We start from the raw sequence: 17,007 nt of genomic DNA on the forward strand, positions 1-17,007 counted from the left end.
TTAGCTACAAAATCCTCCTCCACACATTTAAGGCAATCCATAACCTCGCCCCTCCATACCTCTCTGACCTCCTCCACATCAATGTCCCTACCCGGTCTCTCAGGTCTGCCTCCTCCATCACCCTGAAGGTCTGCCTCCTCCATCACCCTGACCGTCCCCCAAGCCCATTTACCCACCATGGGATCCAGAGCCTTCAGCCGCTCTGCCCCTCACCTCTGGAACTCCCTCCCCCCTGACATCAGGAACATTGACCCTAACTCAATCGCTCTTTTTAAAACTCACATCAAAACACACCTGTTTAGGCAAGCCTATAACCTGTAAAGTTGTTGCTGTATTATGTATTATTCAATGTTTTATTCACTGTTGTTTGGTGACCTTGGGTTTTTTGAAAGGCGCCCTATAAATAAAATGTATTATTTTTATTATTACTACACTATGCTGATCTGATCTGCACTACACACACACTATGCTGATCTATGCTGCACTACACATCTGAATAATTATTAGCCAGTGAAAAGGATGAGAGTTCACTATCACATCCACTGGTTTCAACTCAGTATTTGGTCTTGTGACACTCACTGAAGTATCTCCAGGTGACAGGTTGGATCCTCCAGAAGAGACAAAAGATGCTTCACTCCTGAGTCTCCTGCTTTATTCCCCCACAGCTGCAGGTTTCTTATGTGTGAGGGGTTTGATCTCAGTGCTGATGCAAGAGAACTGAAGCCCTCTTCTGTAATACAGCATTTTCCAAGGCTGTAGAGAGAAAAGGACTTTTTTTAATGTATTTCCTTTAGACAGAAAAAAATGTTTATTTGTAAGTGCGAATGTATGTTTGTTTGTATGTATTTCTGTGTGTGTGTGTGTGTGTGTGTGTGTGTGTGTGTGTGTGTGTGTGTGTGTGTGTTTGTGTGAATTGGTTTTGAGTGTGTGTCTGTGTGCGGGTGTTTTAGTGTGTGTGTGTGTGTGGGTGAGTTTGTTAGTATGTGTCTTTGGCAGAACACTATGATGGCCTTTCATTACTACACAAGAGAATGTCCTTTAACTTTAAATACCCTTCAAATACCCTTCAAGTACCATGCCACTACTCTGTTCAATTTGTGCCAACTAGAGAAGTGTTCTAATAGCTGCTTTGTTGGTTTTTACTTTTCTTTTGCCTTTGGTGCCAAAACTAAACACAGTGGTATTCCTTTCCACCTCTGGGTTATCCTGAGCGAGTGAGAGGGACTCCATGGGGTTTGAGGCCATTCCTATTTGTCCTCCACAGAAACTTTGTACCTCCATTTTGATACATTTGAGTTGTCCCTTATGAGAGAGAATCTATTTGCCACAAAAGTCTGAAATCTTGTTTCCTCATTTGCTATTTATATACAGACTGTCCTAAAGGTTGACTCAGCTTTAACAACTTCTCAGCATTTTGTCCACTTTAATAGCCAGTACTGCAGCTGCCAGTTCTATGCCAGGGATGGTCATCTGTTTTAAAGGAGCCACTCTTGCTTTACCAAGCATGAAGGACACATGTACTATATGATTGTCTACAGTCATTCTGAGGTAACTTATGGTGCAGTATCCACGATCACTGGCATCAGAAAAGTCTGAGTGGTCCAAATGGTTTCACACACTGTTCTCCATCGAATCAAGATCATCGATCTTCTCCATTCGTCAGATGCTGCTTGAGGTATTCTGCTGTCCCAGACATGCTTACTCCTGCAGAGCTTCTGAAGAAGCAACTTTGCAGGTAGAGTGGGAGGGCACAAGAAACCAAGTGGGTCATAGATTGAGCAAACTATCGATAGCATGTTCTTTCGAGGGTGAGGTATATCTTTCACAATAATGTTGAACTGAAACGTGTCATCCTCTACACTCCATAACAATCCAACTGCTCTTTCTTCTGGTAATGTGTCTCTATCTAGATCCAGTTCCCTGACATCATGGGCTCTGTCCTCCTTTGGAATGTGTGCCTGAACAGATCATCCATTTGGTCAGACAAAATCCTCCCTTTTGACACAGAGATGTAAGTTCTTTGACCAGCTTTACTGCTTCCTGTTCAGATGAGAGATAGTTCAGATAGTTCTTATTACCTTGGGATGGAATGTGCTCTTGTTGTCTCTAGCTGTCTGTCTTAGTGCAAAGTTTGCACAACTTGGAGATGATACTATTCCAAAAAGTTTCACCAACATGTTCCATGAAACAGTTTGTGACATTGTGGTTTTACGATACTCTAAATTTTTTATTTCCATCTGAGCATTTGTCCAAACATCTACTTGATGAGTTTTGTAAACTGAGACAACCTCTGTTGTTTGTTCAGTGGACTTGTATCATTGAAATGGAGGATATTAGAGTCTATGTGTGAAAATAGAAAATTGTCTGTCTCTAATAATGGGGATGCTTTTCATGTATAGTTTTTTTTATTACGAAATGTAAATTTAAAAATTATCCAACAGAACTAATTCCTAGTGAATATTGAAGAATCTAAATGTCTTACCTGAGTGTCTCCAGTGTACAGTTTGGGTTCTCCAGTCCGCTACAGAGTTCTTGGACCCCAACATCTCCAATACTGTTGTAACTGAGATCCACATTTTTCAGTTTTGAAGATGGTTTGCTGAGGATACATGCCAGTGCTGTACAGCTCCTTTCAGTGAGCCCACAGTGATTGAGCCTTAAGGGGAAAACAGCCACCAGTGACTATAAGCTAAATGAAAAGGACACTGCTGCTGTCTGTATCATAGTGTTGTGCTTCTTAACCAATTCAAAAATCAGACTTAATATTTCTCCACTACAGTCAGGAGTTGTGAAAAGCTGTGGGCAACTTTCACAGGAAAATGTGATAAAAGTGCAACAAATGCCAATTTAATTCAAACTTAGTCACATTATATCCTATGCCAATAGTGAGATAATCCGCCCCCTCTAATCAATCACATGTGTATTTGCATTTGAAGATTTTATACAAATTTCAATTGTTTCTAGTCAGGGTTTATTATTTGAATGGTCAAAATAAGCATTCAAAAGTTGTATGGAAACACAGCTAGAGCCATTACTCCCTCCCATCCTGAGAATCCAGACTGCCATCATACTTACTGAGCCTTTTGAGATTCCTCCACTACTGGCTGCAGCCTTAGGAGACATTCATCAGATCTGATGTACTTCTTCAAGTCAAACTCATCCAGCTTCTGTTCTGATGTCAGCAGCACAAACACTAGAGCTGACCACTGGGCAGGTGAGAGTTTAGCTCCAGAAAGAGTCCCGGTACTCAGCAACTTCTGAACCTCTTCCACTAAGGAGTGATCCTTGAGTTCATTCAGACAGTGGAAGAGGTTGATGACCCTTTCAGATGAAGGAACCTCCCTGATCTTTGCCTTAATGAAACTGATTGTTTCTTCATTGCCCATCTGATTTTGTCTTCTCTGTAGTAGGCCATGCAGGACTGTCTGGTTAGACTCAAGAGAGAGGCCAAGAAGGAAACGGAGGAATAGGTCAAAGCGTCCATCTTCATGCTCAAAAGCCTTGGCCACTGCACTCTTCTGTAAGATGATCATGGATTCCTCCATTGAGGGAGGCAAATTCAATATCCTTTTCCAAAGTTTATTGGATTTTTCAGGAGCTTGGTGTCTGGATATTATGTCTTTCCCTTCAACTGCCATCATCAAAAACACATACAAAGCTGCAAGATACTCCTGGACACTTAAATGCACGAGGCAGAACACCTTTCCTTGATAAAGCCCTGATTCTTCTCGAAAGATTTGGGAGCAGATGCCAGAGCATACTGCTGCCTCTCTGACATCAATGCCACACTCTTTTAGGTCTTCATCATAAAAAATCAAATGACCCTTCTCTAACTGTTCATAAGCCAACTTCCCAAGACCAAGAATAACTTCCTGGTTCCACTGTGGATCAAGGTCATGCACATTTTCAAACTTGCTACTTCTCTGTTTGGTTTGGAAAATAAGGAAATAGGTATACATCTCTGTCAGAGTCTTTGGAATATGTCCACCTCCTGAAGAGCCAAGAATTACCCGAAGAACAGTAGCAGCAATCCAGCAGAACACTGGTATGTGGCACATAATGTGGAGGCTCCTTGATGATTTGATGTGAGAGAAGACATTGCTGGCAAGAGTCTGATCACTAATCCTCTTCCTGAAGTACTCCTCCTTCTGTGGGTCATTGAACCCTTGTACCTCTGTGACCCGGTCAACACAATCAGGTGGGATTTGATTGGCTGCTGCTGGTCGAGTGGTTATCCAAAGTAAAGCAGAGGGGAGCAGGTTACCCTTGATGACATTTGTCAGGAGTACATCCAATGAGGTGACCTTTGTCACATCAGTCAAACTTTCATTTTTCTGAAAGTCTAGTTGGAGTCGACATTCATCCAGACAATCAAAGATGAACAACGCTTTGTACTTTCCTTGACTTGGAAAAGTAAACTGCTTTATTTCTGTGAAAAAGTGGTAGAGGAGATCCATCAAAGAGAGCTGGTCTGTTTTCATGAGGTTGAGCTCCCTAAAAAGCAGTGGAAATATGAAGTGGATATCCTGGTTTTCTTTTCCCTCTGCCCAGTCCAGGATGAACTTCTGAACTGAGACAGTTTTACCAATGCCAGCCACTCCTTTTGTGACAACACTTCTGATCGGTTTGTCTTGGCCAGGTAAGGGTTTAAAGATGTCACTGCATCTGATTGATGTCTCCTGTCCAGCTGGTCTCTTGGATCTTGACTCAATCTGTCTGACTTCATGCTCTTCATTTACTTTTCCACTTTCTCCCTCTGTGATGTAGACGTCTGTGTAGATATTTTTTAGTAGAGCAGAGCCTCCTTGATTGGGTATACCTTCAAAAACACTCTGGTACTTGTTCTTGAAATGTCTTTTCAGCTTGGTCTGATAAACAACCAGCTCACCTATGTAAGAAACACATAATCATGTTTTTTAAGCCACCAACAATGAGGTCAAATAATTTGTATGTTTCTATTTTGGGATGTAGCATATTGATGAAAATGAATATGAAGATGTTTTACTTAGTTGCAGTTTGTCAGCAATATCGCTCTGCTTCATATTCCTAAGGAAGTGCAGTGCCATCTTCAGAGCCCCTTCTCTGGCTTCACTCTCATCCTCCTCTTTACTCTCAAAGTTCTCTTGGTAATCTACACTCAGCATCCTCTTGAATCTCTTCAGCTCATTCTTCACAAAGGTGATGATCTTCTCCTCTAACACCTAAAGTACAAATATCTGGTCACACTTGTAATTATGCCATAAAACCATAGTACCAGAACATTTACAGACTGTACTTATGTTCACCTCAACCCTAATGGGAGCACTTTAGTTAACCCTTAAAAGCAGTTTAGAGCTCATTCATCAGCACTGAATAATGTGTTTGTTAAGACCTTATGTCAGCAATCATAAACTGACAAAATGTTTATAATGGAAGATATTACACTGTATTGATGAAAGGGGAAAATATGACAGCAAGAACTACTGTTATGTATTCATCATAACACACAGTTAATCATCACACAGAATTCATCCATGACACGAGCATCGTTTGTGTCAATTTGTTTTCTATGTTATAGAAGATGTTATGTCACCTAGTGAATACTGCCATACGCTTTTTATAAATGTTACCCCCAGGATGCTGCGCTCGTCTAATGAGTGTTTTTTAGCACTGTCGGCTGTGCAAGTACAAATGTGCAAATGACTAAATGTAAATGTCATAAACAAATATTTTTCAGTGTTTATGAAGGTGATTTAAAATCCTTATTTAATAACCCTTCAACTAAAGTGTTATTGTGGTTTATAAGTATCGTTGTTATAACGTATTGATACTCAGTATGATACATTATACAACACTGCTCTTTTGTAGTGTTGCTACAATGTTAGAAGGCACCTGTAGAAAAGTGATGCAGCTTTTCACTCTTCACTGGGATTGATCTATGCTATGATGTAGCAGTAGCCATTGGGTTTACTGTGAGATAAGTCTGCTTTAACTGCTGCTTCTATCTAGAGATTGACTTGTAGTGGAGACATGATGTAGCAGTAGCCATTGGGTTTACTGTGAGATAAGTGTGCTTTAACTGCAGAACATCACTTAACCCTTCCTAAATGGAAAGGATAAGGAGCCACATGTAAATATGAGTATACAGTAAGGGACATTTCCACAAGTATCATTTTATATTAACATGTCTATGTCATTAATTTATCTATCCACGTATTGCATTTTTCATGTATTATCTTTATTGGTGAGTGTTTGTTGCATTATAAACTACATTGATTATCATTACTGCTGAGTATGTCTGTGTTTGCATATGAACTGTATTGATTATCATTATTGATGAGTATGTCTGTGTTTGCCTCATATGAACTGTGTTCATTATCATAACTGCTGAGTTTGTCTGTGTTTGCTGCATATGAACTGTATTCTTTCTCCCAGCATGCAATTCTCCATCACTTCAGTTATGATTAATATTGTCAACTCTGGGCATATTCAGTATAGCACAGGGGGGTCAAACATACGGCCCACGGGCCGGATCCAGCCCACTAGCTCGGCCCGCCCGATGACTTTGCTAAGTGTGAAAATTACGGATAGACCGCTTTCAAGGACAACTGAGAAAAGAGAAGATAAATGACCTGCTAGCAAGTCTAAAGAAACAAAAAAACATTTTTACCTGGAGCCGAGAGATAAGTGAGTCAGCAGAGAAAGCTAGCTACCTTACTGCTAATGAAATAGCGTTAGCCTAAAAGCCATACTGTGAGGGTACGTTCATGAAAACATTCTATATTTTCATGGCAAGAAGGGTAACTGAACCTCCACACTTAATAGCTCCCACGTTTGTATGTATTTTGCGGTGAGTCAGTTCAGGAGTACAGATAACTAAACAGATGTGGAAACATTAGTTAGAACATTAAAAATATTTTTTAGATCTTGAGAAGTTTATTTTGTTATGAAGTCAAATACATTATTTTTCAGTTCCAAATACCTGTGACTAAATGTTTTGCTCTGTAGATCAACTGTGATCTGAAGTTGTAATGCACATGTGTAAATGATAAACTGGGTTGTGAGTCAGAATGTCTCTTAAGAACGTGGGCCTCGTTTCCCGAACGCGAAAAAGGACTTGAAATCGGTCTTAAGAGGGATCCTACGTTGCAGAGCGGTGTCCCGACGCCGCACTTAGCTTAAGTTTATCTTTCATTGAGAAGAATTCTACGTGTGGTCAGGACCAGTAGTAACTTCACACTTAGCGATGCAATCCACCAGGGGCGTCATTCGGCCTATTATAGAAGAAATCCACACGATATTTCTGTGTATAGCACATCATGAGAATGTCATTGTTTCACCTGCCTATTCCCATCAAAATAGAAATAAAGAATATTGAGTATTTGAAAATAAAGATTATACAAAATAATATGTTATTGAACTAAGGAGATGGCTTTTCTGACTGTGTAGTTAGACTGCAATATTAGGAAATTCACATGTCATTGAGCCGAGCTGGAAATCAATCAAGAGGGTGGCACCCGCAAGCCTATATACAGCCGCGGAAAAAATTAAGAGACCACTTCAAAATTATCAGTTTCTCTGGTTTTACTATTTATTGGTATGTGTTAAAGTAAAATGTACATTTTTGTTTTATTCTATAACCTACTGGCAACATTCCTACCAAATTTCAAATAAAAATATTGCCATTTAGATCATTTATTTGCAGAAAAATGACAATTGGTCAAAATAGCAAAAAAGATGCAGTGTCTTCAGATCTTGAATAATGCAAAGAAAACAAGCTCATATTCATTTTTAAACTACACAATACTAATGCTTTAACTTAGGAAGAGTTCAGAAATCAATATTTGGTGGAATAACCTTGATTTAAAATCACAACTTTCATGTGTCTTGGCATGCTCTCCACCAGTCTTTCACATTGCCGTTGGGTGACTTTATGCTACTCCTGGCGCAAGAATTCAAGCAGCTCGGCTTCTTTTCATGGCTTGTGACCATCCATCTTCCTCTTGATCACATTTCAGAGTTTTTGCCTGGCTGAGGTTTGTAAAAGACCATAAGGATTGAACCGAAGCGGACTGGAGGGTCGTCTTGTTCGTCTTCTCTGATGAGTCCAATTTCACAGTAGGTGCAAGACTCTGTGGCTTGTAGGCCTCTCCAGGTCTCCGTCTAACCATCAGACGACCATGTGTTGGGCAAAGCTGAACATTGGACTCATCAGAGAAGACGAACTAGGAGACCCTCCAGTCCGCTTTGGTTCAATCCTTATGGTCTTTTACAAACCTCAGCCAGGCAAAGTACAACGTTGTCCCGGAAGAAAAACTTGCTTCCTTTTGCTCTGACAATGTTCCCCAACTCTGAGAAGTGTTTTTTCCAGCAGGGCAATGCTCCATGCCACACAGCCAGGCCAGTAAAGGTGTGGATGGAGTATCACCAGATCAGGACCCTGTCATGGCCAGCCCAATTTCGAGACCTGAATCCCATAAAAAAAACTCTGAAATGTGATCAAGAGGAAGATGGATGGTCACAAGCCATGAAAAGAAGCCGAGCTGCTTGAATTCTTGCGCCAGGAGTAGCATAAACCCCGCAAACAGGGAACGTCCCCAGGACGTTAACAGGACATTCGCAAGGTCCCCAATCGTCCCCAATTGGTCCCCGCCACAACGTTCGCTAGAGGACGTTACCAGAACGTTTTTGACGTTCGTAGCAAGTCTACGTTTGGTCCTTCTGTGACGTTCGCATGAGTCTTAAATCGGACTTTTAGAGAACCTTATAATTTGGTCTGTCAGCACACCTCCCCAGGACGTCATTTAAAAACGTCCCTGTAACCTTTACCTGCAGGTCCTCTGCGTGACGTTCGCATCAGCCTTAAAACAGACTATTAAGGAACGTTATAATTTGGTCACTCAGCACACGTACCCAGGACGTCATTTAAAAACGTCCCCGTAACCTTTACCTGCAGGTCCTCTGCGTGACGTTCGCATGAGCCTTAAAACGTACTATTAAGGAACGTTATAATTTGGAAACTCAGCACACGTCCCCAGGACGTCATTTAAAAACGTCCCCGTAACCTTTACCTGCAGGTCCTCTGCGCGACGTTCGCATGAGCCTTAAAACGGACTATTAAGGAACGTTATAATTTGGTCACTCAGCACACGTCCCCAGGACGTCATTTAAAAACGTCCCCGTAACCTTTACCTGCAGGTTCTCTGCGCGACGTTCGCATGAGCCTTAAAACGGACTATTAAGGAACGTTATAATTTGATCAGCACATGTCCCCAGGACGTCCTTTAAAAACGTCCCCGTAACCTTTACCTGCTGGTCCTCTGCGTGACGTTCGCATGAGCCTTAAAACGGACTATTAAGGAACGTTATAATTTGGAAACTCAGCACACGTCCCCAGGACGTCATTTAAAAACGTCCCCATAACCTTTACCTGCAGGTCCTCTGCGTGACGTTCGCATGAGCCTTAAAACTGACTATTAAGGAACGTTATAATTTGGTCACTCAGCACACGTCCCCAGGACGTCATTTAAAAACGTCCCCGTAACCTTTACCTGCAGGTCCTCTGCGCGACGTTCGCATGAGCCTTAAAACGGACTATTAAGGAACGTTATAATTTGGTCACTCAGCACACGTCCCCAGGACGTCATTTAAAAACGTCCCCGTAACCTTTACCTGCAGGTCCTCTGCGCGACGTTCGCATGAGCCTTAAAACGGACTATTAAGGAACGTTATAATTTGATCAGCACATGTCCCCAGGACGTCCTTTAAAAACGTCCCCGTAACCTTTACCTGCTGGTCCTCTGCGTGACGTTCGCATGAGCCTTAAAACGGACTATTAAGGAACGTTATAATTTGGTCACTCAGCATAAGTCCCCAGGAAGTCCTTTAAAAACTTCCCCGTAACCTTTACCTGTGGTCCTCTGCGGGACATTCGCATTTGGTCCTTCCAAAACGTCCCCTTGACGTCCTCTGATGGTCCTCTCTGAACCAGAAAAATGTTTTTCATTTGACCGACATTTTAATGAAAAGCCGGCCAAATATCTAACCTATTTCTGCTTCTAAATTAGCCTTTTGAAGAAAACTGACCGCCTGCATAGCTTAAATAATAACATAATCAGGTAGTTTAGAATGCAACATGTTTATTTTCCTAAGTTTACAATGGGAAACAAAAACATTTATGTCTGATGCGCGTCAATAAGTGGCCTTTAAGCGCAACCTGCTGTGGAGTTAAAATGAGCGCCGCAACATGGTCATTGCTCTGTTCAATGAGTCAGGTATTCAGTGTTTGGAAAGTTCACTTTCTACATGAACTTGCTCAGTTCATTGTTCATAATTCAAAATTTTGAACTAAGTTCAAAGCTCCAATTTTCAATATGCTGCGAGTGCTATAATTTTTCAAAATCTCTGTCTGCAATACTGCTCGCGGCTCTTCGGCGCGCAGTAGGCCTATAATAAAAGGAAACGCGCAACACTGCAGGTATTACAGGACAGGTTCATCCTCGTCAGAAGGTTTACCCTCATCACTGTTGTTCAGTTCAGTTGGCCTCTGAAAAAAAGCTTTTAAGGCTAGTCTGCTTGGCCATGTTGGATCCTTCTCACTCAGTTCGCTCCTCGTTTGAAACCGAGGGTTTGCGCTTTATTTAAAATGCAGCATATGCGTGTTGTTAAATAACTTTCTAACGGCAGATTAGGCTGTTCCTTTAAAACATAATAAGGGCAGTGCACGTTTGCGTTATAGGCCTAAATATTAGAATTGTTGTCAAATCCAGATTCTGCTTGCGAGACGGAATTTTTAAAGAAATTCCAATCAGACAATTTGACCGGTGAGCTCTTCGTTCTGTTGCAGCATCTTTGAAGGCCTATGGAAAGCTCAATATGTTAAAGCTAGACACTTGGTCACCTTCCTATGTATGCATTGTATTGGAATCATGCAGACATTACATTTATAGCACAGATCAGTAAAGAAGCATTCATATTTATTTTATTTCATCATTCTTAGTTTGGCTAGTTATTCTGCCTTCCTGCCCGCACGTCCGTGATGTGCCATGGATGTTAATTTGAAAAGTAATCCTTACGGAAAACCCTCAATGCGTAGTGACTGAGATTGCTACAATATGCTTTTCCTCAAACCCTCGGAAAAAAAGACTAAGTTTGTTGGCTGTCTCACACTGTGATAAACCTGTTAAAGTGACACAATCGTAATCAGACATTGTTAGGACAGTAGGTAGCGATCTCGTTTAGTAATAGGAAGGTTTACGGTTCAATTCCCATGCCCGTAATCGTGTGTGTCTGTGTATGTGTCTATGCATATCATATGAAATGTGTAAAATAAATGAACTTGTGTGTGTGTGCTCCCTGTAAGCAAAATGACGGCTCCGCAATCTATTATTATTTTATTTTCTTCATTTAGCTCTGCAAAAATGGTCGTGCCTGCTATCCCGCGGTGCATCCTTGAATAACGTACCCAGGACGTCTAAAACACGTTTCCCAGATGTCACCACAATGCCCTCAGGACGTTCTTGCAACTTCCTGCAGAACGTCCCCAGGACCTATAGAAACACGTTCCCCAGACGTAACCACAATGCCCTCGGGAGGTGCTTGCAACGTCCTGCATAACGTCCCCATGACCTATAGAAAACGTTTCCCAGTTGTCACCGCAACGTCCTCGGGACGGTCTTGGAACGTCGTACAAAACGTCCTAAAGTTGTCACGGGAACCATACACATTTACGTTTTTAGAACGTTCAGAGAGACCATTACAGGACGTCTAGGGGACGTCATTTTGCTTACAGGGAAGTCACCCAACGGCAATGTGAAAGACTGGTGGAGAGCATGCCAAGACACATGAAAGTTGTGATTATAAATCAAGGTTATTCCACCAAATATTGATTTCTGAACTCTTCCTAAGTTAAAGCATTAGTATTGTGTAGTTTAAAAATGAATATGAGCTTGTTTTCTTTGCATTATTCGAGATCTGAAGACACTGCATCTTTTTTGCTATTTTGACCAATTGTCATTTTTCTGCAAATAAATGATCTAAATGACAATATTTTTATTTGAAATTTGGTAGGAATGTTGCCAGTAGGTTATAGAATAAAACTAAAATGTACATTTTACTTTAACACATACCAATAAATAGTAAAACCAGAGAAACTGATCATTTTGAAGTGGTCTCTTAATTTTTTCCGCGGCTGTATATTTATTGAGGTATTGTTCTTATGTCGACACTTGTTATATTGGAACTTCATTCATGAGCCTATACATGGGTTTCTTGTATACAAACATTGAAGGCTGCGTGCGCAAATCTGCGGCAGAAAGCCATCTACCCTAATACAAATGAATACAGAAAGCCCAGTTTAAATATATTGTTTATTACTTATTTAGCCTACCGTTCCCTATTCTGTTGCCATGAATGCTTGCACACACCCTCAACATATTCCCAAACGTAACCTTGTACATTGTTGAGCCTTTTTCTATATTTGATTTGATTTGATATTTTATTTTTCCTGGCAAACGGATGCTTCCTCCTAGGTATACTGAACATCTTACCAACTCTGTTAGAGCAGTTCACCACACAACAACTCCCTGTCATGTTGCCTTCCTCCACAGGTTTCTCATCCACTTCAACGTTATCTTGCTTCTTTCTGCCGCGAGATTGCGCCCACAACCAGTGATGACGTAGCCGAGAAACCCATGTATACACAAGTGAGAAAATCGACTCGTCTGACATCGATGAACAGGCGACCTCCACCCTAAGAGATACTTAAGAACTTGTGCACGTGGCGCTCGTGCACCTGACTTTAAGATGATGTTCGGGAAACGCTCGTAAATAGAAAGTGTTACTGAGCCTACTATGTCGCCAAAATCCACGTAGGCCATTAAAATGGGTTGTTATCGGGAAACGAGGCCATGGAGGTTTATGAGACACTTTTTGTAATGTTTTTTAATCGATCCAGTAATTGCTTCCAAAACAGCGTAATGCGATGTCTGCTCTGGACACAGCAGCGCTTGCTGATCACTTTGTGACGTGTTTGCAGATTCCTTCACTTTGTGATGCGTTAGTTGTCAGAGGAGAGCCCAGGCAGATGAACAGTGGACTGATGTCTGAGTTTTTGGTCCCTATTGTTAGGCTTTCTCACGGCAAGGACCCAATCGCAAACCAGATTGCAAAAAACTCAGGATTTATTTTCTTCCAAAAACAGAACACAAGCAATATATCCAAAAAGGCAAAAACAGAATTCCAAGGGCAAAACACAGAAGATCGCAAAACAGAAAATCGTATACGATACCACTCGGGAAAAGACAGAATTCGGGCATAGATCCGCATTGAAAAGAATTACAATCCGACAGTGAACTTAAGAGGGACAGAACAAATTATAGCAGGGGGAACAGAATTACACAGGTGAAACATTTCAGGTAAGGCAATAAACGATAAATTGGGGCAAGGAAAATGAACACAGGTGAAACGAATTCAAGCACAAACTGTCAGCGAAATGAATGGGAACAGAGCAATACACGGGTGAAAACAATAAGGGGAATTAACAAGGCAAAGGAGAAACAATTTGGCCAACAAATCACGGGTAAATTGGGAAACCGGTGAGTTAACTGAAAGGTCAGGGAAAGGCAAAGGGTGGAGTCAGCAACCAATAATAAACGCACATGGCCTGATCACAGGAACAAAACAAACATAGGAAAGCACGTAGCAAAACAGTAGCAAAACAGAACACAAGCAGCGATCGCAATAAAAATTTCTTAGATCGCTGGGATCTTAACATTTATGTTTCTAGTTTATTGTAGAAAGAACTTAAAATAGGGTTTATCATCCAAAAACCTTCACAACTGATTTAAACATGGAGAAATATTGTCGTTTTGTATGCATTATTGTGCTATGATTTAACTGGTCTGGCCCACTTCAGATCAGAGTGGGCAGTATGTGGCCCCTTAACTAAAATGACTTTGACACCCCTGGTATAGCAGTACTGCATCCAAACCTGGAATATGTGTTTCAGGTCCTCCTGTTGAGACTTGGTAAACGGGTCACTGACAGCATCTGGGTCCCATTCCTGCATCTGGCCTCTGTGTATAAAGCATTGAGTGGACAACAGCATTAAAGCCTGAAAGTGGGATACATTAGGTCAGGGCTGCCCAATTTGGATTTATTTTGGCCCGCGTTCCGGTCAGATATATATAGTTAGAACGTCATTCGTTAGACAGCATTTAACCCATTTTTAACAGGGTCTCTGTTCACTGTCATATTTAACTCAGACTGGTTGCAGTTCACTGCTTGGCCACAATTTTAACATTGTTTCAGATGGGTCAAGGGGGGCGCTATTGACCTTTTGTCAATACAGATCCATAACTATGGTTATCTAGTTGCTATGCTAGCTAACTAGCTAGCTAAGGAAACTTGTACCTTAACCTTAAACGATTTAAATGGAAGAGCTCCATTTGCATGAAATGATGTTATAGTCTTCTCGACTTAAAGCAGCACAACGGATCAATAGCTATTCACTTACGGTATGCTAGCAGCTAAAACTAACGAAATCTCTTGAAAACTGCTGACTTTGACATTATGACAAACTAGTTACTCAACGACTGTCCTTACACAGTCAAACATCAAGCAAGTGCAACACAAGACATAGCAAGACGGCAAAATAAGCTATTTACTACTTCGGCAGAAAGTAAACAAGTCAGGCTGCCAGGCTGCGGCAGGCAAAACTACAGAACGCAGTTATATGCCTATGGACCCTGGTATGGCAATGGCACTGAGGCGATTCTCCAAATTAAAAGTCATTGTAGCGCCCCAATTTTTTTTAAGCTGTTATTTTAAGGTTAAACTGCTTATCCTAACCCTAATCCTGAAGTATAATTGTTGCATACGGGGCCTTCAACTAATACATTTATAATGGGAAAAGGTAGAAACCCTCAGGCACCCTGTGCAACTTCGTATGAACAAGTTCATATTCACACATGTCAACACGAGTTTAGCAGCTGCCAACTGTAAGTACCTTACCTATGTGTGTGTAAAGATTGAACCTGTTCGTGTTGGCTTAACAAATGTTTGTGGAGGTAGCTTGTGGAGTCAAGTGCAGTCGAGATGCGCTTGTTTCTAGGCACAGCTTACACGTAACTGTTATATTTTTCTCTTTTGACGGATACAAATAGAAAATAATGGGAGTATTTCCATCAAAACATCAGTAGTCACTCTTGTTGCCTGCTATCATGTTTATTAGCCTTTTACTCGCTGTTAGTTGATTGGCCATTATATAAGTCCCCTACCTACGGCACAGGGATTTTAACATCTTCCCTGTGTATGTCCTTAACACTTCCAACCCTGAGGGCTTTTTTTGACTCTGTTAGGTAGTCTGCCATGCCTGATATTTTTGTATATTTAAAAGTGGAATTTATGATTATATTCTAGAACAACTCAGCAATAATAAAATGAGAGTAAAAGAAATGTAGTAAAAAAATCACCAAAAAGTTTTTTATTAAAATTAAATCTAAAGACACTAAAATTAACTCTAGCTTTAGAGGTGCTCAGACTTTTTACAAAAAACACATTGTAAATATTTTGGAAGTTTTCTTTTTTACTCTGAACCTTGTAAACATATGTGTTTGCTCCACATAGGTGAGTTTAGCATTCAGAAAGTGTGTGTGATTTCTACACTAATTATAAGAATTTTAGAAGGTGACACTTTTTTCCACCTAGACCACTATGCATATTGATGAAAGAGGTGTAAACTGCCCTGTGAGTGCCCCTCCCCAGTATGGCTCACCTGTCAATGGCCCACTTGTCAATGGCCCTGGACTGTCATTGTGGCTATCTCTCCCCCACAACCATCAGCTTTGAAAGTACATACAAGAAATTGCAAACAAGCTTGGTGCTTATAAGAAGGTGAATTTAATAAGGTGCATAAAAGTAAAGGCATAGTAGGTACATAAAATAAGGTGCATAAAAGTAGCTGTCACAAACAGCAAGCACAAACAACTTGAAACCCCACTTGGTTGGTTTGTCCTTCATGTAATGCCTCATAGTATGTCCTTTATGAGTCACCATGCGCTCATCCACAGCAATGGCCCTGCGGGGATGATAGAACGCCTTGCAGGTATTCTGGATGGTGTACATGAGGGGTTTGAGCCTGAACAGTTTATCATGTGCTGAGGTCCCCCTCTTAGCATCATTCACCATGTCCTCGCTTCGGTCACTCATGTGCACATTCCATGATATGGTTTGGTACCTGTCTCTTACCATCACATCTGCCACAAAAGGGATGGAGAAGATGGTGTTTCTCCTCCAGTAGTCAGAAATGTGATCCAGCTTGATCATGCACATGTAGAAAACCAGTCCAATGTATCTGTAGAATTCAGCAACTCCAACATCCACCCATTTGTACTTTACACCTCTGGCAATGCTCCTAGCAGCTTACTTGTTGGTGTTCTGGCAGAGGGTTTCCACAGCATCCTCTGAAAAGAACAACTTGAAGAGGTCTAGAGGAGTGTGGTGGTCTGCTGCATTCAGCTGCACACACACCAGGCTCCCTTGCAGGAAAAAACCTCAGTGCTGATGGAGTTGCATCATTGTCACCCTCTGACTTCCATGACGACAGATCTGGGTTAGGCTGACAGCGTGCTCTCTTCTTTGGCGGTGTAGGTGCAATGTTCTCCAAGTTTCTGTAATAAAGTACAATAAAATTAACTGTTGCTCTTTCATTTTATGTTAGGGCATTGTAACACATATCACTTTAGCGTTCTAACGACACCAGTTTCGATCACAAACACCTCCTAGTTTCGATTCACACCTACCATACGCGTCATAATAACACTAACGACTACCCACAGTAGTAAGACACGTTTTGAGCGATTGCAATTTACATCATCCGCTGCAATATAGTCACCATGTAGTTCTATGTTTTACTAATCTCAGAACAGACAACAATCGTTTATATGTGTAGCCTGTTATCATTTACCGAACTCTGTTAATTAAATATGTTTTCTACTATACAATAGTCTGAGCGACATAAAGTGATTT

At 41.1% G+C, this 17,007-nt stretch overlaps 1 protein-coding gene across 1 annotated transcript; it reads right to left on the minus strand.

The window, feature by feature from the left end:
* Window positions 1-3,071: 3,071 nt before the first annotated feature.
* Window positions 3,072-16,188, minus strand: LOC308382137 (NLR family CARD domain-containing protein 3-like; the record flags this gene model as incomplete). Its single annotated transcript, XM_080859828.1, has 3 exons — window positions 3,072-4,888; window positions 5,006-5,201; window positions 16,033-16,188. 3 exons carry the CDS (start codon window positions 16,186-16,188, stop codon window positions 3,072-3,074), a joined length of 2,169 nt encoding a protein of 722 aa, XP_080715954.1.
* Between the last annotated feature and the right edge of the window lie 819 nt (window positions 16,189-17,007).

The sequence above is a fragment of the Sprattus sprattus genome, assembly GCF_963457725.1.
Source record: "Sprattus sprattus genome assembly, chromosome: 21".
Classification (NCBI taxonomy): Eukaryota; Metazoa; Chordata; class Actinopteri; order Clupeiformes; family Clupeidae; genus Sprattus; species Sprattus sprattus.